Source organism: Lytechinus variegatus, chromosome 1 (genome assembly GCF_018143015.1).
Source record: "Lytechinus variegatus isolate NC3 chromosome 1, Lvar_3.0, whole genome shotgun sequence".
In the NCBI taxonomy this organism is placed as follows: domain Eukaryota; kingdom Metazoa; phylum Echinodermata; class Echinoidea; order Temnopleuroida; family Toxopneustidae; genus Lytechinus; species Lytechinus variegatus.
Genome location: NC_054740.1, coordinates 82,504,125 through 82,526,553, shown reverse-complemented (window position 1 = coordinate 82,526,553; position 22,429 = coordinate 82,504,125). Strand labels below are relative to the sequence as shown.

At 36.5% G+C, this 22,429-nt stretch overlaps 1 protein-coding gene across 6 annotated transcripts in view; it reads right to left on the bottom strand.

Annotated features, from left to right (window-relative positions):
- LOC121425215 (myosin light chain kinase, smooth muscle-like) overlaps window positions 1-22,429 on the bottom strand; it is a 108,300-nt gene that overhangs the window by 71,991 nt on the left and 13,880 nt on the right. For 2 of the 6 annotated variants that reach the window (XM_041621226.1, XM_041621234.1), the window contains exon 6: window positions 19,385-19,514. In XM_041621226.1, coding sequence (XP_041477160.1) covers window positions 19,385-19,514 — 130 coding nt within the window. Of the gene's footprint in view, window positions 1-2,034; window positions 2,188-3,605; window positions 3,630-6,615; window positions 6,826-9,578; window positions 9,639-19,384; window positions 19,515-22,429 lie in introns of those variants that run through there. The other 4 variants (XM_041621242.1, XM_041621257.1, XM_041621251.1 and 1 more) reach the window with 4 other exon arrangements.

Genomic DNA, 22,429 nt, shown 5'->3' with positions numbered 1-22,429 from the left:
ATGACGCCTACTTTGAACAAGGTACGATATATTCTAATACTGTGCTTATTCATGGACATTTGTATATACAGAGACGTTGGGAAAAGCCTTCAACAAAATGAAAAAAAATATATCTCCCATTATATTCTACTATATTTACCAGTAAATGAAGTGGTATGATATTCAACGATATAATTTGTGCCCCTTTCAAATCTTGCTATAAAGTTTATTAAAACCATTGCTGCTGTAGAATGCTATTGTTACCCAAAGTTGTGTACAAAAGTCGTGAAAGTAGAGCGACTATAGGAATAGCCATCATTTCGAATTAGATTACATCTTTCGCAGATCACATGAGCAATCACATGACAAATATCACCAAAAATGGCGTGATGGGCGATAGAAGCATTCGAGCAACAACAATTACCTCTCTTATTAAGATCTAATTTTTGTGAAAGCGAATTCAACATGATTTCAAGAAAAATGTTTGTTATTTTCTCTTTTTTTTGGGGGGGGGTGCCCCACAGCCACAAACACAAAGACAAATACAAATATACATCTTGAACCGATACATAAACTTTAAAAAGAACCTCAAAATTTTAAAGGTGACTTCCTTTTACGACCTACGACATGCATTGGTAAGATTCAAAATTATAGGCTCCACTCATCATGCTCATGTTATAAATGGCAATTTCTCCACAAGACTGTCATTTGCTTTTATTCCTGCAGAGTTACTTATTTTACGTATGTTTGACTTTGAAATGAACCACACGCGGCAAAAAGACAGCTCAAGGAATCAACAAAGCAGAAAACTTGGGTAATCCCATCATTCAACGAGTCGGCAAATAGCAAACTTGAATTCTGTCAAAAGCGACTAGGCACGTGAAAAATAAACAGGATTATATTTTACCTGCATTAGTACCAGTTCAACACTCCCCCTTTGGAATGGGAATATAGAGGATTCACTTTCACTCAACAAGGCTTGTTTATTTCTGTCAATCAAAGTTAATCCAACAAAATACAAACTTACAAAGTGCTTTTAGAACCTTGTCCAACTCGAAACGGAGTTCCAAATCAAACATTTTAAGGAAAGGTATTGACTATCTGCTTGCTTTATTTACCGTAACCTCAGGAAATAATTCGACAATACATCACTAACGAACGTTTGGTATCCCTCCATCAAAATGTCAGAGCACTCGAATGTTGAACCGCGTTCAAAAGAAGATCATATACAGAAGAGGACATCCAATGATACTGCTCATTTCATGTTTACTGTGTCTATCGCTTTCCATTAGATATTGAACAAGAGAACTTAATCATAGACGATTTCAATACAAAGAATCAAAAGTACATTCCGTAGGTCATTTTGTTGTATTTACTTTGGGAGGTAAGAGACTCGTATGTCCATCCGGCAAACCTGGAAGTTATGAGCATAAGTTTTGTCCTCCTTAATTCCCAGTGGTTTAGAGGGTGTCAAAGCCTTTTCAGTGACAATATCTATTCAACATATCTTCCGCTTTTCACTAAAATGGTGTCATAAGAACCTGGTTGATGAGTAAACATCTATTCTAATCAACACGTCCGGAATACCCCAAGAATGAATAACATTAATCCAGCCACAATAACATGGATAAAGATACAGAGCTACTACCTACAGTACGTTCAAAAGTTGTAATACCTTGCTCCTTACTTTTACATGATGCGATCCCTTTGTTCATCACTTATACAAACAGCGAGCATCCACAACATCACTTACTGATTGCTTCAAATTATCAAGGTGTACTTCTAACAGCAATAACAGTACATATTCAACAAGTAATAGCCATTAGCACTAAGTACAGTGATGTATATAGTGTAAAGTCCTGGAAAGCATGAAAAAAGTGGTGAGGCAAATTTGTGTCTACAGCCATACTGTCACCCTCCTCCCGCCTCGCACTAAACCTGTTTAGATTCTTGATTGAAAGTGTTGTTAGGGATCTAGCAAATCCTCTGCTGTAAAATAGCTCATTCCCTTTCCCCCAGGGTTTCCTTCTAGACTGTTTGGTAAAAGAACATTACCTTTAAGAACACTTGCAAACAGGTAACGATTGAAGTTTGTTGGGGGGATTTCTCATGCGCCCATCTGGTATCGTTTCTCGAGTGAGGTAGAGCGTACAGTTTTCCCCTCGTTCTCCAGGTCTCATCGGCAAACTTGAGTTCTTTACCGTGACCTTAAAGGTCATTTCATGTCAAAGGTAAGATCTTGAAGAATGACAACTTTAAACATTAGAGTGATGGATGTAATAGCCTTGTAATAAGTCTTTGAAAATGTCCGAAGCATCTGAAAGTAATCAATTCAGTGTTTATGGCTGAGCCTTGTTACAACTCTGTGATTTGTTGAAGAGACATGATAAAAATGAATCTTGTCTTTTTAATGCAATCTGGTATACAAATAAGATGACAATAAATCATTCGTACTCATAAATCCCGAACGAGTTATCTATCGGCTCAAGTTCACCTCTGTCATCTCACAAAAACTTCTTTGTCGTTGGCAGACTGAAGAACTTTCACCTAAACCTGAATGATCTAGAAAGTGGTTCGGGATATTTAGAGAGACATATTGCAGGTCATGACCAGAGGAACTAAACTGAATCTTGATCGTGATAACGAGTCAATCAAAGACACAAGATAGCTGTGTCAAGGGTGTAACCATGTATTTGTCTCCCAACCTGTTAAAGATTGCTTTCCAGGTATCAAGTCCATCCAGACATCTTGGCAGGTCAAGAAAAATTGCATTCATTTACAGTGGTTGTGAGGTGTTGAATTCAAATGCCCACGAGGGAAATAAATAACAAGACTTCTATACTTTTGTCACTCCAGTGAAAATTATCTGCAAGTTGTTACTTAAAATGAAAACTCAGTGGGACCTTTAGTAGAATCCCCAACATTTCAAATAATGTGACGATTTCTCTGTCACAAACACATTGGAAGTGTGTGCACACTGCACAGTGTTCATTATTTATTCCGATTCCTTTTTTATCGATACGGACATAAAACAGCGTTCGGGTTTTTTTAACGAGACATTTTTAATGTTAAGCTATATCTTTAATCTCAGAATGGAATTCAATAAAATAAATAAGTAACTTTCCAGAGCATTTAGAGTGTCATTCCATCACATGCCATGGATATAACATGTGTTGTGTTGTTATGCCAAGTAAATCAAATTCAGCGCTTGGACAGTGTTTAAATTTAAGCATGCGGTCAGCTATTGTCTTCATTACCATAAATCAACAATGCATATCTTCGTGTGCATTTTCCGGATTTAATGGACGCAATGTTTAAGAATTGTCAATAAATTGACAGTAAATTTATGAGTTAAAGATTAATAGTATTAAATAATTAAAATGAAACATATTACATCTACCGCGGAACAAATTTCCACGTCAAAATGATTTTACTTTATGAAGTGATCTTCATAACCAAACGGAACAGACAACGTTGATAGTATACATTTTTTTACGAGAAAGGGGGGGGGATTTTTTAGCAGACAACGTTGATATATAGTATCTATACATGTTCGACAAAATAGAGGGAAGTAATTTTTGATATTCTAATAATAACGAATCGTGGTTGCTGGAAAAGATACATACCTTTTTCATGATGTTTGAAGTGGAAAGAAAGTGTTTTTCAAATTTCCTGCAAATTTGAATGGTCACAGTAATGGTAACTACTTCAATAATAAATCACATCATTTAGTAGCAGACAAATTATTGCTGACTTTTAAAAGAAAGATTACGATAGTCTCATTAACAAGCAAAACATACAATAGAGCCGTCTGGGAGAAGTCTGCGAATTTTCCAAATTGGAACAGGCGATTCCCTTGACCACATTCTAGCGGTAACCAGATTCTCTAACAAGGACTGGTGTTTGTTTGAAGTGATGAATGCATATAATTGGCTTCTAAAATTCGGCATCATCTTCCTAAATAAAAGGTCTAGACATTGGTGAACAATCACAATGCAATTTTGTCCGTCGTAAAACTACTCTGAAGTTGAAAGATTTTCGCCACACACTGTCAAAACAGGATATACGCAACAGTTTCTGCAAAGCGATTTAGCTATCATCCCCATCACTGGCGCCGTGACATTAAACCACGTGACATGCGTATAGCTGTCCAATCCGGATCAAGCCAAGGATTCGGTGGCGGTCACACGGCGCGAATACATTTCATGTGTTAAACTATGTCGCCGCTATGGCAAGCCAAGGCACTTGCTTGTTTGTTGGTGTTTTTTTTCTCTCTCTCTTGTAATCACTCCTGTTTGCACCCAATCGGCTATCAGCCGGATGTAGGGGGTTATGAGGATATTAGCGGCTGGGTTTATATATGTACAACCTCCACGCAGAAACAGTATTTAAGATATCAGAAACTTATAACTCTTAAAATAGACGGGACAGAGGCCTTCGATCAATCTGCTGTCACTTTGTAAGACACTGTTTCCTGTGGTATTGCCAGGCACAGACATAGGATGCTATGACATGTTTTGAACATGTTTAATATGTTAATGACGCGATTCCGCCATAGTCTAAAAACACTTAAACAATTATAATTAATAAGCAAGCCGATTGTCAAGATCTTGTGTTTACCGACAAATATAAATATATTAAATACATTTCGAAGCTCATGCATAAGATTAAAGATAGACATTCCTCCAGTCAAAACCTGTCTTTTCCTATTGGCCTGTTGATTTTTTTAAAGAAAATTCAAGTTGAAAATGACTAACATACACTCCGGCGATGATTAATTTGTTTGCTTCCTAATTTGATTAACTTTAATACATTACTGTGTTGAATGATCCTATGTTTGCTGAAAAAAATATTTTTATATAATATCAAAAGTTCATGACATGATACAGTTTTATAAAGATTGGCTTACATTACAGGCCTATACATGTAGGCCACATCGAAAATTTGGTAGGTAGTATAAATTGCATAATTACAGCCTGTACGTTCATAAGATTTTAGTAATTTTGTGTTTTGAGGGGATGAATAAAAACTGATTATTTTTCTGGTTTTCGTTTTCTTGTATTTTAGCTTTTATTTTATTCATTCACATATTCATTCATGTATGTATTTATTTATTCAATCAAATGATTAACAATTCACTCATTAATATATTGATTTATTTATTCAATCGTTTATTTAATCATTTATTTATCTATTTCAATGTATTGATATATCTATTTATTTACCCCTCTGTTTCTCTACATCAGTTTTTCAACTCAGAGCCTGTTTTGGTTTAAAAACCCTGCATCGATAGCATTCCACCAATTGTTGTTCCATTACGAATAATGGGCTGTTTTCTCATTATCAAATTTATTTTCAAGGATACAATTAAATCCATAAAAACATCTATTACAATTCTCGAGCTTTTTCCAAAGCTATATCCATCAGCAGATTATCCTCCAAACATGACTGGTATCCCACCCCAGCTCAGATCCATGAAGGGGTGAGAAGGGTGACATCGTTGCACCTGTTAGTAGCCAATCATGGATTAGGATGAGGATACCTAAATCCACTCCTGGAAATCATGGAAAATTGAGTTTCCCTCCCATGCTGATCCGATATGATTTAAAGATTTTTCAGAGCTCTAGATCTACTTAGGGTTGGAAACACGCCTTCTCATTTAAAAAAAAATCCCCTTTCCCCTTTCTTTCACGAAAGATAATCGTATCTGCTAATATTATGCATGGGTTCAAACATGTTCGATGAAAATAATTATAATACTAAAAATTATAAAGGAAACGATAATAATGATGATGATGGAGAAAAATAAAATAATATTAAAAAAACTACTACTTCTTCTTCTATTACTACTACTACTACTTCTACTACTACTACTACTGCTGCTGCTGCTGCTGCTGGTGCTAATGCTGCTGCTTTTGCTGCTGCTGCTACTACTAATAAATACTACTTCTATAGTAGTACACTACTACTAATAAATACTAATACTACTACTACTACTACTACTACTACTACTACTACTGCTGCTGCTAATACTACTACTACTGCTGCTAATACTACTGCTGCTGCTGCTTTTGCTGCTTCTATTGTTGCTAATACTACTACTACTACAGCGGCTATTACTTCTACTGCTACTATTAATATATTGCTATCTGCAAAATAGAGGTACCACTGGTAGAGTATTTCTTGATGTAATAAAGAAAATAAATAAATAAATAATAAGCAAATAAATAAATAAATGAATCAATATATGATTAAATAGATAAATAAATTAATCAATTCCTAAATGTGATTTAATATCAAGAATCAATGATAATAAGCAATCAAAAACAAAATAACGCCGCCATAATACTCGATGTTATTTATCGATATACATAAAAATCTATTGCTGCAGAGAATAAGCGATCTCGAGAAGTTCATGTGTTCCTCGCCCATGCCGACTGGAGATTTTTTAAAAGGATGGAAATGATGATAATATTCAAAACGCAAAAAAACACTTAACAACTTAACCACTTATCAGAAAGTTACATATATATGAAAGGCGTACATTTATTAAATGAAAGATAAACAAAACAAAACATAAATATGACCTCAAATGTTTTTAAAGATTACATCTTCGAAATATCGCGGAGATCTTACCTTCATAATTGTGAATTTCTTTTGAACGAGGGATTCTTCCAGAAATTATATTCCTAACAAAACAATCACGGAACGGATCACATTGCTAAATGAGCTTGCCGAATGCCGTTTGTTGTGGAATGGTCTAGATTGTAAACAGCTCTACATGAAGAAAGAAAGTTTACTTCTTCACAAACTATTGTAGAATGCACATGAGGGAGTGTATGACGAGCCAAAGACCGAATATCAAACATCCACGGGATTAGCCATCCCTTGGTAGCGTTGTCTCTGCCCAAGCCGTAAGTATTTTTGTATCAATCGCGTATGTACTTATACAAAATGGTTTTAATTGTGATCGCCATCGAGACAATAAAAATTACGCGAAGAGAGACATGGGATAGTATAAAACAGAAATTTGAAAGTCGACCTGTATTCAAAAAAGTAGCGATATACGTTTATATGCCAGAATAATATATGACTAATGGTAAGCAGGTCGGGTGATTTCCGTAAGCTAGTAGGTCAGAACTACCTGAGGCAAACGAAACGGAATCCATAAATTAGTCCTACTTTTGCTGCATGGGTTGCCCCCACATTATTTTGATCAAGTATCATTGATCGGATTCGATTCAGTCGTGCTATCCCTTACGGTTCAAAATCATAACACATACCGTATGGATTTATTTTACCATGTGAGGCTGAAAGGACTGGGTGGGGGCATTATGACCCCCCCCCCCGACGCTTCGCTCGATATTTCCGAAACGCAAAAAGATAGCGCCGAAAAATGTTATAACTTTTTCTTAAAGTCTCGCACAACTTTTGAGACCAAATTCACGACATTGGGGTATAGCAACGTGACGCCACGTGACTTTTTACGAGACAATGTCCTGCCGAAAATGTCTCATTTTTATACTTTGTGAAAGTCTATGGAGATGAAATTCATAAAATGGTGATTACTCTTCATTCTAATTGGTCTGCTTAATTAATTTAGGGTTTAATTTAGTTCTTAAATGGTCTGTAATAATTTCGATTAAAAGACAATGAAAATCAAAAGATAAAACAAGAAATAAATACATAAGAAATTCTACAAGCAAAGAAATACATAGAAAAAATTGGCTTTCGCAATTGTTCTTTGTGGAAACCTTTAAACTAGGTTACAAAGATGACATCTGGAAAAAAAGGTAGAAAATTTGAAGTGAAATTTGGTGTTAAATTTGCCAATAATGTTTTTCACTAATAAATTTGCATATTCTATTCATAATAAATGAAAAATAATTATTTTCAGAATGTTTTTATTCTGGTTTGTAGTTAATGTCGTTAAGAATGTGCGTGCTAAATTTCGGCGCGATCGCGAGAACGGTGGCCGAGATCAGAAGAAGGCCACCATGCCCCCCCCCCCCCGTCCTCAATACACCTCAAATAGCCCAGTCCCTTTTATGTTTAAGGCTAAATCCACCCGAAATGAACTATTTATTCATTCAACTTGACCTTTAAATGTATATCAAAACTCGAAACCATATTATTTCGTTTCTTCTTAGAGCTGGAACTCTAACAGCCAAACCATTGCACCATGGAACAAAATAACCATGAGGGGATTCCTTGAACCGAGTCTACAGGGGCGCACGATACGCCTCGTTTGTCGCGTTGTCTCCGCCCCTTACCCTCCCCCTTGCTCAACGAGACCATTCAGTCGACAAACTTTGAAAGAAATCGCAAAAATTGGGCGAAATGGAACAGAGGGGGAAAAGAAATGAGAATGGGCCAGGAGGTAGAGAGAGAGGTAACTTTTTATCGCGAATATGCGCAGGATGATCTTGTCCTTTATTCATTTCTATTCTTTAATTCTGTTATTCTTTATAATTGCCAAACTGTACAGTAACCACAGCAATGGGACAGCAAGCATTATTACCTGTTCACGTATGGTTCAAAACATTCCCTAGATTTCTTTCATAGCAAATTCGAAGAAAATCAACAAAGTTGATTGTTAAAAAAGGGGTGAACGAACGCTTTTTTAGATGATCACCATAACAAGTTTCAATAATTATGCAAAGAAGACGTTTTAATTAGTTTGTTGTATTTAACAACGAATTTCTATGTTCTAACAGACTGTACTATGCATTATCCCTAGAAAATAATAATTTTGTCAAATCTAACACATGTATTTAAGCTCAAGATAAAGTTAAGTAACAAATGAGACTAATTGGCAGAGGGGTCAGTGACCACCCGGCATTTGGTTATGAAGACTTACAAATGAATGACTTGAGAGCACGGGTGTACAGACGGTGAGGGTGGGGGGGGGGGGGCTTTGTGTTATGGACCTCCAATGTAACAACCAAAAAAAGATGAATAACGAAAGAAAAGGAAAGGGAAAAGGGTGAAATATTATCATATTTTCTTAATATTATTTCAAATCTATTACAAACATTAGTTTGTTTCATTGAAAATGGCAAAATTTTGGATTGCTCTCTTCGCTCCCTCGCAGCACTTCGTTAATTTTCCCCCACAACACCATACTTGACACCTGTAAAAAAAACTCGCTCATTATGGCAAAGTAAAGTAAAGATATACACTACTTTACTACACGACTACTCATAACATTACAATCACTCGAAAGAAAATCATAATAGCTGGAATTTATATGTCATTGTTTTCATTGAAAGAAAACTTAATTATTTTCTCTCATAATTCCAATACATTATGATTATCAACGAAATATTTCGGCGCATTATCGATCACACACACACAACTCTCCAATAGTACTTTTTACTACATAAATTTCTCTTAAAAGACTCAGTCAATTAAACAGACACTTCAAAATTTTAACTATCCATCAATCTGGGTGATTCAGAGCAAAGTGAATCCCTGTACACCCCTCCCCTCTCTTTATCTCTAAAAACCCCCTCATGCATATACATGTAAAATAACATGTCTTCGATAAAGCACAGTCTGTAACTTGGAGTATGTTGAATGGACAGTAAATTACTTGCCGTTTCCAATTTTAGGTACACCTTTTGACTTCTGAACAACCTCATGAGAAAGTCTTTGCATGGACTGAAGGGTGAAAATTTAAAACGAACGTCATTATTACTGCCCTATTCCCGTCTTATTAAAGTGTTGGCTGAACAATCAACCTACCTTTACAAAACACTTGTTTGTTTTCTTGGTGAATTTTCAAGCAAGACGCCAAGATTCAGCATACCACACCCGTTTATTTGCCATCATTCCGGACACAGAAATGTTTTGTCCATTATGCACAAAAGAAAAAAAAGGTTTTTTTTTCTGAATTACGCACGCCGGGGTGCTTACAAACATTTTCTTCGTTTTATTTTAATCTCTTCCGAAAGAGGACATACCCGTCTCCAATTTAAACATTCTATACAATGAAAGGAAAGAATAGAGGCCATAAGTGGCGCGGAAAAATTCAAGAATGGTTGGCACAAAAAGCTCTTCTATCTTGCAAAGAGGCCAAGGGGTTTCACCAAAGGGATACAAGAAAGATGACACCGAAAATTCGAACCAAGTTTTTTTTTTTGGGGGGGATGGCAATTGAACAAACCTCAACTTTGACATAATTTACGATTTTTTCCGTACCAACGGAAGAATGTAATCCTGGTAATTGTTTGACCAAATCATTTAGAAAATAGATCACAATCAAGAGAAATGTTGTCATGGTGTGTGAATAACATAGTTTTGAATTCGATTCATGGAAGGATATCTTTCATTGTTTCATGAATTGTCATATCTTGAAGGTTCAACGATCAATTATTTTGTTTCATCTAACTCAAAGGCAAGGCTCAGAAATGTCGTTGAAGATCCGGTGGATTATGTTTATTTTCACTTTCTTACTATAAAAGACAATTATTTTTTTCTTTTAGAGGCTAAAAATGAAATAGTAATCTTACTGAATCTGTTAAACTAGATACACTAATACCACGGGATATACTTTATCGTATACAGTGCACTCTTCTTCATTTTGTCGCAATGCTATGCATGTTATTTTTCATAATTCATATGAATTTCAATTTGAATTTCATTCGAATTTCTACCAAATGGGATTTGAAATATATAAGAGTAGGCCTCAATCATGAACAATATAAAATAGTGTCACGCGTAAAATGGGCAAGGATTAATCGGCACGGCCGACTGACTCACGGGAAAATATTAATTCATATTTTGAAAAGTATGCAGTATATAAAACTGATACGATATTAAGGATTTTTAAAACAATCAATTATTCATTGATGTGATTGATGATCATATAATAACTGTTGCACGAAATAGGTGAGGACAAGATTGTTTATTGGCACCCGATGGGGTGTGAAGTTCAGTGTGGTCAGGACCTATGTACATAGAGATTATCGGCACAACGCTTAGCTTTGATGGGATTAGCATGGGTAAAGAGCTCGCCGACATGACTTACAAATGAACCTGACTGATCATGATGATAGAGTGAAAGGGAAGGAAACGGGCAATGGTAGGTCATGGGGGCTGGCTGAATCACGTGTTTCTTGCCCCCACCAAGGGGGCGGCCGGGGGTGGGGGTGGCGTCGACAGTCGACGTATAGGCCTAGATACATGATAGATGCCCCGTATGTTATGGAAATTCGTTTACAACATGCAGACGAATCATTCAAAAGAGAAAATATAAGAAATGTTGATTACAAACAAATACATGGTCTTGGAAATTGTGGGGAAATAAATAGAATGGAAAAGGAAGGGGAACCAGAGATAACGAGCGGCCATGTCGACGTTACGGTAGAAATAGGAGTGTAACATTTTAAGACGATTGTATTGTGAACGGAAAATTTGCGACTGCTTTTAAATCTATTTTTGAATACTTGTATACGACTCTTGAAAATTTACAAACAAAGATGGTGTTTGTTTACGAGTATAGTTAGCTTTTGTACACATTCTTCCAATAGAAACATGAAAGGGTAAGGGAACAAGAGTCGGTTGTCTTCGGAGTTGAACAGTCGTTTGGAATCACAATAGGATCCATTCCATGCATTCGGGAATGGGAATACAATGCAATACAGTTTTAACTGGTGCCTGAGTCTTTTCATCAAATGATCAGTTATTTTTATGTCACACTTATTTTAATTTAAATGGTAAGGGAGGTCATTGACGTAATAACACTGCCCATGGTTATCTACACGAGTGGGTGAAGGATTAGCGACCCCCCACAAAAAATGTCTTTTCTCGCTTGTAATATATATCTTTCTAGCTTTATTTTATCTTTTCAGAGGATTTAGCAATATAAAAATATATTTCTGGTAACAGGATAAATGAAATGAAAATCGATCTTGGAGGTCTAGTAATACACTATGATATATAGTTACTTGGAAAACTTCACGGGAGAGGGGGGCAAAAGACCCCCCTCCACCGTATGCACACCTCTCCTCTCTCTTTTTATTACACTATTCATTTGGCAGGGGCGGCAAACGGTATTCTACTGAATCCACCCCCCCCCCCTCCTTCCGTAGATACGGAAATAATATTAATGGAGTATGGGGGGGGGTTGTCGAAATAGATGTCATGACTTAACTCATCCGAAATTGCACGGAATACAAGACCTAACCAATTGTACCCCTTCGTTTCAGATGTACATGTATAGGTTGTAAATAAAGAAAAATATAAAGCCCCCTTTCTTAAAATGCCCCCATTAGTCTACAAATAACCCGTCGTGTGCGGTCCTACAAAAGAATATTCGACAGCTACTGGCCTCGTGGGATAATGTGCATTGTAATGCACAAAAAGCAACAGTTTAAGATTTCACAATTATTGTGTGGGCGAGTTTACGGGTTCTTTACAAAGTATTATATGCCTATACACATGCATTCGTTTATCTGTTTCACATTGTAATTGTTCTGTTTATGATACAGAATTATAACAAAAATAAAATTTAGAGCAAGACCTTGCAAGCTTCTTTAAATATTTCAAGGTATCTTTTTTATGAAATCGTTTTTCACATGAAAACTTATATTTTTTAAATCACTGTTTCATAAGAGGATGTATTGAATCATAGAATTATGATTTTGTATATATACATTAATTTACTTTCTATAATTCAACCCAGTTTATGCGCTCTTGCCGGTAATTTTATTCAGCCCGTGTCCAGATAGTTAAGAGATCAGGCTGTTCTCTGTTTTCAGTAAAACTCCTATAACGAAATGTCAATGAAGTTACTGAGCAACAGATGAAAATAGCAACACTGGAGAATTTATCGCACATACGCAATATCTTTGAATGATATAGGCCACAAGCTAAACTGTAATGTATTTTCAGCGACATCACACCTGCATGTTAAGATTGGTGTATTTAACCAGATAATTGTTTGACTTGGACGAAATCAAGGCCCCGCCCACCCTAATCAGTTACACCTCTACATAGCAACTAATCGCTAAATCACTTTAAGGAGTTGATGCATACTGCTAATTTTAGTCTGTATAGATAGAAAGAGAGAGAGAGAGAGGAAGAGAGATTGGGGGGGGGGGGGGTCTTAAAACTTGGAGCTCGAAAAGCATGAAAAGTGACAACATTTCGGGGTGCTGGATTTTTCAGCATGTGCTGTGGTTCACACTGACGAGAACCACTAGAAGGTGCTGTTTTTAGCATCCCATTTGCTGAAAATGTGTTTAGCACTCTACACGTGATATAGAGATGAGGGGATGAAGAGAAGGGAAGGGAAGAAGCCCGGGAAGAAGGGAAGGAAAGGGTCGAAGGAGAAAGAGAGTATTGTAAAAAGTACAAGAGAAGAGGCGGGTGCGTGTAATAATTTCAAAAAGATTCGAAACGTTTTTTCGTCTAATCCAGTTACTATAGCAACATGCACTGTAAGCCACCGTAGCCACGGTCACCAAAATAATATGTTTACACTGTAAAAATGTGAAAAAAGAAGTGCTAATTTAGCACTTACAGTGCTTGTAGGCCTATATAGTGACTGCACTTCGGTTGCTGATTTTTCTAGTTTGAATTTGAACCAGAAAATCAGCACTCGTAGTGCAGTCACTATACAAGCACTGTAAGTGCTAAATTAGCAAATTAGCACTTCATTTTTTACAGTGTAAACATATTATTTTGGTGACCGTGGCTTATGCATCTTGATGTAGCGATCCATCATCACGCTGTCAAAATGTTACAAGTTTATTTGTGGAAGAGGACCAAGCCGATATGAAGCAAATGTATTTAAATAATTCAAAACTTTTAATGATCATTTGGATGTTATAGGTATCCATTTAATTTTGATTAAATTTCGTAGCAAATGTCAAGACAAACCAGTGTCGACAACATAGCCTTTTCATAGTTTAGATTTTTAAGTGTAGGTTTGTTTTATTCCTCTTCCCCTCTCGCCTATAATTTTTTCATTGGCACTTTGATAAGATCTAAAATCGTCTATTTCCTATATTGAGGCAGCGAAGGACTTTGTGACGGTATTGGATGTACCGTCGACTAATCCTCCAAGTATATCAATCAGTCTTCATGGGTCGAATGTCAAGAGTTGACCTTACGAGCTTCATTGACCTCTATCTGGTTTTAGGTCACGGTCATTGACCTTCAGTTATCCATCATCCATACTCGACAGACTGGAGGAAGATAGCTAGGTCCCATACGACACCCTCTTATTACCAAACATGTTCATAAAAATTGTAATAATATTTAATACAAAAGCTTAACTTTGAGATAAGCGGTCCATTATGATTAACAACCCTGACAACCATTGGGACCATTTACATCTTGTTTAACACTATCCCCCCTGGTCGTCACATATACACTGTACTGTCAAAAAGGACCAGAAACATTGTACGAGTCAAAGAAAGCATATGGATAATATTCCGAACAATGGGAACGTGACTTATTCCAAAAAAGTGAATCATAAATCACTGATTTTGCTGATAAAATGTCAAGTTTAGATGTTGGCAAAATACATTTCAGAGGCCGCAAACCGGCAATATCGGACGAAACCATCTGTCGACTGTAAATCCAAAAGCAGTACCATTGGACTTGGATATCCACAGCTGCAGAATTATATCAGAAAATATTAAATTAGTTCTGAAATATATTTCTTTGTTTCTGTTTGCAATCTTAATCAATATATACTTGCCGTGTAAGAAATGTTGCACAACATGTGTGTTGGTTGATAATTTTACCATTCGCTAATCCGAAAAGAGAGCATACTAGAATAACCCCTCCAACTCATATTCGAATTTGTAATTTGTGTTTTAACTGTAAAACCCTTGGTATCTTGTGGTTGGGAATTATGTAGAGACATTCAGATTATAACTATGTCAAATGGAAGGATATAAATGGCGTTCATCGTTACTACCTGCATCAAATTTTAAATTTTATTTCCACACAAATCAAGACATTTACAAAATTGTTAAATACTCATATAAAATAATATAGGATAATAATATAGGATATTTATATTGCGCACATTTCCACCTTGTAAGGTGCTCAAGGCGCTCCTATATTACCCGGCTAAGCTAGGCGTTCATAGCGCACACAGCTTCTTAAGGAATTACTTCCTACCGGTACCCATTTACCTCACCTGGGTCGAGTGCAGCACATCGTGGATCAGTTTCTTGCTGAAGGAAATAACGCCATGGCTGGGATTCGAACCCACGACCCTCTGTTTCAAAGTCCGAAGACTAATCAACTGGGCCACAACGCTCCACAACGCTCCAAATAGAAACAAATACAATTTCAAACACTGATTAGAATGAATTATGTGATGTTTTGACTGAAAAACAAGACAAGCATAATATATTGTAAAATTGTGGTGGCATCAAATCATTAACTCCTTTAGCATAATGACCAAGAGAGGGCAGGAGTCGGTGGAATGCATTTAAAACAGAATTACTGTCTTGGTTTCGTTCAATTATATTGGTCTGCATAACACTATTAAAAAGATCACATCAAGTCATCGAGATCTGTCATTTTACTCACAGGTATGGATGAATTTATAGGAAACAGCATATATTTCATGGTGCAATAATATGATTATATTGATGCAAGCGATGACTGTTTTGTATTCTAAAATTGAAATAAAAGTATCTGGTGCACACTTATGGAGGATTATTTGAAGAATTCATATTTAAAAAAAAACTATATGTTTGAGAATTTCCAGCCTCCCCCTCAACTTGCGTGCAGAAAGGCCCATTAGTAATTTCAAATTACTGATACTCCTAAAATGAAAATCTACAATAACAAAAATTACATTTTAAGACCCTAATGGCGAAAAGAAAATATTATGTAACTGTTTCATCATTGCTATTTTAGAACTTCTCTCAATGTTTATTGCTTTGCACAGTCGTAATAAAAGAATTGGTCTTTTTAAACCTCCCTCGAGAAGTGATGAAATTGATGTAGTTGTTATTTCCTTCTGGATATGGAAACAATAACCGGTTGAGACAATTAGAGTAAATGAGGGGCGGTAATTGCGCTAACCATGTTAACAAAAACTTTCACTCAGGTGAAGTGATACATGAATTGACAACCTCGTGAGATCTTAATTTACAAATAGAAAATACCATGGGCTTGGTCTTTTCTTTGAAACACAACAAGTCAAAAGAATTAACATTATTTGCAGTGACTGCAGTGAATATCATTGGATGCTGGATATGGTGGCTCAGTGGTATAGATCACCCGCATCGTGAACGGGAAAACGGGGTTCAAACCCGACCAAGTCATATAAAATACTAATTAGCTAATGTCAAGGTTTTGCATTGCTTTTTACAACATGACTCCTGATGAGCGTTTCGTGAAAGGACTTGTCGGACGTTTTATCCGACAAGTCCTGTTTCATCCGACTGTTACCATAGTAACAGCTATTCTCAGCCAATAAAAATCAAGGGAAAATGTCATATCTGACAACTAGTCGGACGAAAATGCTCATGAAACGCACCCCTGGTATTTAGTCATTGAAGGATATTGCTATCAGAAAACAAAGAAATAATCGATCGCAAAGGTAAACTACAAAATTGCAATTGTTCGATCAATTTTATCTCATGAAAAACAAAAAAATATTGTGTTCCAAATTCGTACGACAGTCAGTCGTGTTGTCCGGTGATTATCACCAAGTCAATTCCCAGTCTCCAGTCTGCACCCCCCCCCCCCATCATCAAAGCTCTGACATGCCATTTGTACTTGACAGTCCTAGAACGTCTCAAGAGGGCGGAGATATGGAAATTTAATTTGATATTTTGTCTGTCTCGTGTTGAGTGCAAGCTGACATTCAGGGTGGAGTATCATTAGGAGCGCTAGGGGAACTGTCATTATCACTCACAACTATGGCTTTGTATCGTGGATTGTGGGTAACAACATCCTTAAACAGTCTCTCAACGGCACAATCAACGTATTGGGGTTGAACCAATCTGTTAAAATATATTTAAAGGAAGATCTTGTGTCCGACGAAATCAAACCTTTGGGCAATAGATCCTCAAATTTAACAAATTTCTGAGAAAAATGCACAAAACACCACATGCACAAATTCCAACACTCAATTTGCCACATCTTTTGTGGCAAGTGCATCCAAATAAAACCTAAAACATGGATGTAAAGTAGCTTTCATTTCTTCTTGCTGTCAAAAACATAAATTCATTTATAGTTTTGTTCGAGGGAAGGCTAACCTGGGAGATTTCCTATTGACATCACAGCATGTGAACAGTCGAATATTTTATTTATGGGACCGGTAGAGGGCGAACATGAGTAAAAACCGAATGGGCACTTGCGGATGTTTTTTTTAAGCAGCTGTCAAATAATGATTGGTACTACCAAAAAAAAAAAATTGTAAAGGGTAGAAGAAAGTCACTTTGATGCCACCAGGGAACTGGGTCATGTAAAAAAAAAAAAATTCATTAATTTTTCGTTAAAGTTATTCTCTGTTCGATATGATTTGCCAACGGCGCAAAAGCAATATTCAAAACATGAGCTAGATTCTCTATAATTTGGAAATTCGAAAATGGAAACCATCGGTAATGGTGAGTCTTTAGTTGTTTTCCTCACAATTCGATTCATCATATTTCAAACAAGCATAAATAAGAAGGGATGATGCGAAGACGATGACAAAGTATATTTCAAGAATAAAAACAGTGCCCCTTTTTCCATACCGCCAGGTTTGTTGCGTAGCATGCCTGCTGTTTCAACCATGTTGCGTGTTACCATGGCCTAGTGGTATCCACTGACCTTGCTAATTGACAGTTGCCAGTCAGGAAGAAAAACAGGGCCAATTAATCAATGGCTCATTAAGAGATCAACGGAGGGAGCTAAATTCATTAGGTCTGTAGGTCACTCAAAATATGACTAGAGGGTCAGGTTTATACAACTTTTGCAACAGAATGAACATGCTTTTTCATTTTTTATCAATTCCATTAACATGATTAAGGTATGGATCGTGAACAAAAAGAGGCGGATAGGGCGGTAATTGTTCTAAACTGAAAATATTTTTTTTTTGCAGGTCATGAATTATTCTTATACTTTTTAAGAAATCGTTCATAAGGACTGATCGAACAAGACTGATTTCCCCTTCCCCCTCCCGCAACCTTTATTTTGTGTAACATGTGTTGTGTCTATGATATCATGCAGAAAATTTGATTATGAAATTATATAATTATAATCTATCATGCTTATACTAAAACAATATATTTATGTATAATTTTTTATACATTTTGATTTAAACAAAATCACGAGTGCTTTTGGTAATTGAGTGCGGGTGGACACAATAAGAAACATATCGTGTGAAATCTAAACATCAATTCCTACTCAATTCAAACATGAATGACTGCACAGAACAGTTCTCCAATACATTATCATGACAGAAAGATATATTAAGAATCAATCAACGTATTGACAATCCTTCACAAATGTTTATAAGCAATCAATTATCTACCACGATCTGTCCCTATCATATTAATGGGGACAAACTGCACCTGTATAGCGGCTAGACAAACTCGGCGTGAGTCATTATTATGCCTGAAATAGAAGTAAAATTGTGTTTGTTCGAACGGTTGTACACGCTATTTATTGAAATAGAATTTCAAATACAATTGGAGAAATAGGCTATTTGAGGCGATTCAATAAAAACCTGACTCTTTCAACAGTAACAAATACCACCTGAAAAGAGGAAACGAGTGAAAAAGTTTAATGCGTTTTTGGTCAAATCATTTTTCAAACGATGAGTAGGTTTGAAATAAAAGTCAGATTCGCAAATATCATAGATGTTTGTTTTTTTCAGTCAGTCGGAATAACAAACAAAACAAGTACGAAAACAACTTTGCTGAATTAACTCGTTTCTTCTTGCGATCCATGTATGTTGGCTAAATAAACAACAATAAAAATAGCGTTTACTTCTACTCTCGCATTACAAGGAGCCATGAAATGATAACTAAGGCAATCATCATTTCTAAAAGAAACTTTAGAATAATATTGGCGATGTTAAGTGTGACAGACATGACAGAGGAGAGTAAGCGTCATGATTTAGCAGTTCTAAATCCTGCCTTTCAATCAGAGGGTCGCAGGTTCGAATCCTAATTTTTTTCCTAATCATGCTGCACTCAACCCAGGGGAATTGAATGGGTAACCGGTGGGACATCATCCTTGAATGCTTTCGCGCCTGTATGACACTCAGTTATGGTCATGGTAATTATAGAATCCCATGTGAATAGGAGTAGGGTAAATGCATAATAGGAGCTAAATGGGCATATCATCATTATTATCATTATGATAAGTAAAGAAAGTGTTATGATGTGTATCATGTCACAAAGTTTCGTCACGAAATGAGATGGATGAGACCTACCTGCCAGCGTCTTCTTGCTAAAAATTTCTTGAGTCTTGCAGTGGATAGTTTGGTCTCGCAGGCTTTGGTCCGTGTACTGATTTCACTTAACCAGGCGTGTCTGAAGCATTCATCAACACTCATACGATCTCTGTAAGAACAAGGAACATATCAAAGAATTTAGCATGATTACTACGTCCCTCGCATAGAGCGTAAATCCGTACGGCTGTTCATCAAACTTCCTTCTACAAGCATTCGTGTGACAGGTAAAGCAAACCAAAACTGAAGCAAACTAATCCAAAGCAAACATAACCAATTCAATAAACATGCAGGGATAAATTATGATACAGAAAGGTATAACAACTTAAAATTCCAACAACCTCTAAAATCTGTCTACAATGGTATAGATACTACATTATGACATTGAGCTTGCACACGGAATGCTGGATGCCGGGTGAGACGACGTCGTGATTTCGACACCACAATAGAAATCCAAACTAGATCGATTTCTGAAACGCATCCAAAGAAATCGATACTAAAGAGACCTTACAACAACAGTTCAACCTTAGATGAAGAACAGCATCTTCAAGTATTCGATGCGGAATCACATTTGAGAAGGAACCAATATGTAGCAAAACGAGAATATACTTCACCCAATGAAGATGCTTGAATACATACATACTCACATACTAGAGCAGGTAGAATATCCCTATTTTGTTCTAAATTCTCCAAGTTTGTATCTTTGAGTGATAATGCGAGAGCTTAGCAAAACAATAATGATAATCCAACGACTCGTCGATGATATCCAAGGCGTGGCAATGTGCTCCCAACAAGGCGATCAAGGAGCTCAAAGACATTCTATCCCAAATACCACATAGAAAGGGATTGGGATCAGGAGGAAGGGGGGTAAATCATGGGGAAAGGTGAGTTTGTGAGGGGGGTCTGGGAATCATAAGGGAGGAGGGATAAGGTCGCGAGGCGGATGAGTCAGACTCAACGTGTCTTCCTGGTGACTCCCTGTTTGCTTCTCCCGTTTCCAAACGCTGCATACACACAAACGAAACCGACCCCAATACGACCTATGGTTAGCCATTCGAAGTAACGTAATAGCTTTGATCGATTAGAAGCTGGGTTTCGATGGTGTGACTGACTCATTACCTTTACCAAAGACTCCTCTAAAACTGTATCGACCAGGCTCTTCAACAGTGCAGAGGGGTGCAGATGTCTGGGTCCCTATTCCCAAACCCTCATCTCAAAACTACTCAAGCTTCATGTATTGGCTCAGACGGTTTGCTTCTGTAATAATTCTTCATCATAATGACTAATCTGTTAAAGTTCGAGTAGACGTCTTAAGAGTAAGTCACTTCTGGATACAGGGGTGATGATGGAGGTATAAGGTTCAGATGGATGGGCATCCTCTTTCACAAATTGATGTCATTAGATTCAGAAAGTTGTTCTCAGATTTTTTTTCTTCAACTCTTCGATCATAATTTTCTGAAATCTGTTTTTTGTAGAAAATTATACTTTTTCACACAAATCATGGAAATGCTTATACTGTTGCATCGTCTTGATGATACAGGCCTGTATAGGGGAAAGATATGTGTAATCTTCAAACGAGTAACCACAACGTAGGGGGTGTGATATCCCAGCTATATTACCAACAAGCGCTTTAAACACAAATATGATTCCCAAATCGAAACCATATTATATGTATGGACACAGAAGTATCGCTCAGTCTTAAATTAATATAGAGTAGTACCTTGACAATACAACAGCAGACAGAGTAATTTCTATTACCTCGATGTAATTGCTATTAAATTTATCGTTATCAAAGCAACAAATCATATTTAATATCATTACTGCAAGAGATTGACATTGAAAAGGAAGCAGAAATAAAATCTCAATCAATACCTTTCTTCCGTCCAGGATCCCCTCTGTATATGGTCGTGTTCTCTATACGCGGAACAAAACAGTTTCGTGTTGAACGTGTCAGAACAAAGTGATCAAGAAGAACACTCCCTTACAAAAATGTTTGATGACTTTCAACATCGGTTAGTTATCATAGGTCAACATTAATAGGTAGATCATTTACAATGTATATTTATTCAATGAAGAGTCATGCACCTGTGTGGATCCCCATTATTGATATTCAATATGAACATTGTACTTTTCGATGAGATTAAACATTTTCTTTGACCCGACATTATAGCATGACACATGGTTATATATCATGTTTGTTTGACTTCATACCAAAAGTATTTTTGGATGGAATTTGCTGTCGTCTGGTTTAATCCAACAATATCCATCTTAATATACGAGGCTGTGTTTGTTCATGAAGTACTCTGCAAAATAATCCCAAATGAACAGTGACGATGTTTGCTTGAAAAATGATATTTCAACAAGTTCAAAGACATGTTAAACATGTGCAAGGAACATATAGTAGAAAAGTTGAGCAAAGAAAAGTGAAGTAAAAAGTAGTGATAAGTGGAGGTGAAAAGGGATGGATAAATAAAGTATCAAAGTGTGCAGTGCTTATCCGTCGATTTGTAAGGCATTCCTATTGACATAATCAGATCAAGAAAGGATTTATATAGCAAACCATATGGAATAGCGTTGGTATGCACAATAATAGCGCAAATAAATTATTAATAAGCTGTGGAAAAAATGGAATATACAACAAAACACCGTTGTCTTAATCAAGTACATTTTAGATCTGACCTCTAGAAAAAAAAAGGAAATGGAGATAATCACTTTAGAATTCTGAATGTTGGATTTTAATCATTACATTACTAGTATTACATTTCCACAGATCGCAACAAGTCAAATTTATAAGGGCAATAACCCCCTCAACCCCCACCCCGCACATAACACACAAGCAGGAAGATGCACAATATAAAGTAGGCACACATCAGTCTTCGTCAAGAGAGGATTTAGGATAATTAGGTGTCATATCTAGTTCGATTTTTGAATCCTCAACACGACATCGCTTACCCCGTGACACCTTTATCCCGGCACCCTATGTTCCTATTTACCTTGAGTTCTCATTACACCTTTTCCTCTCTCATC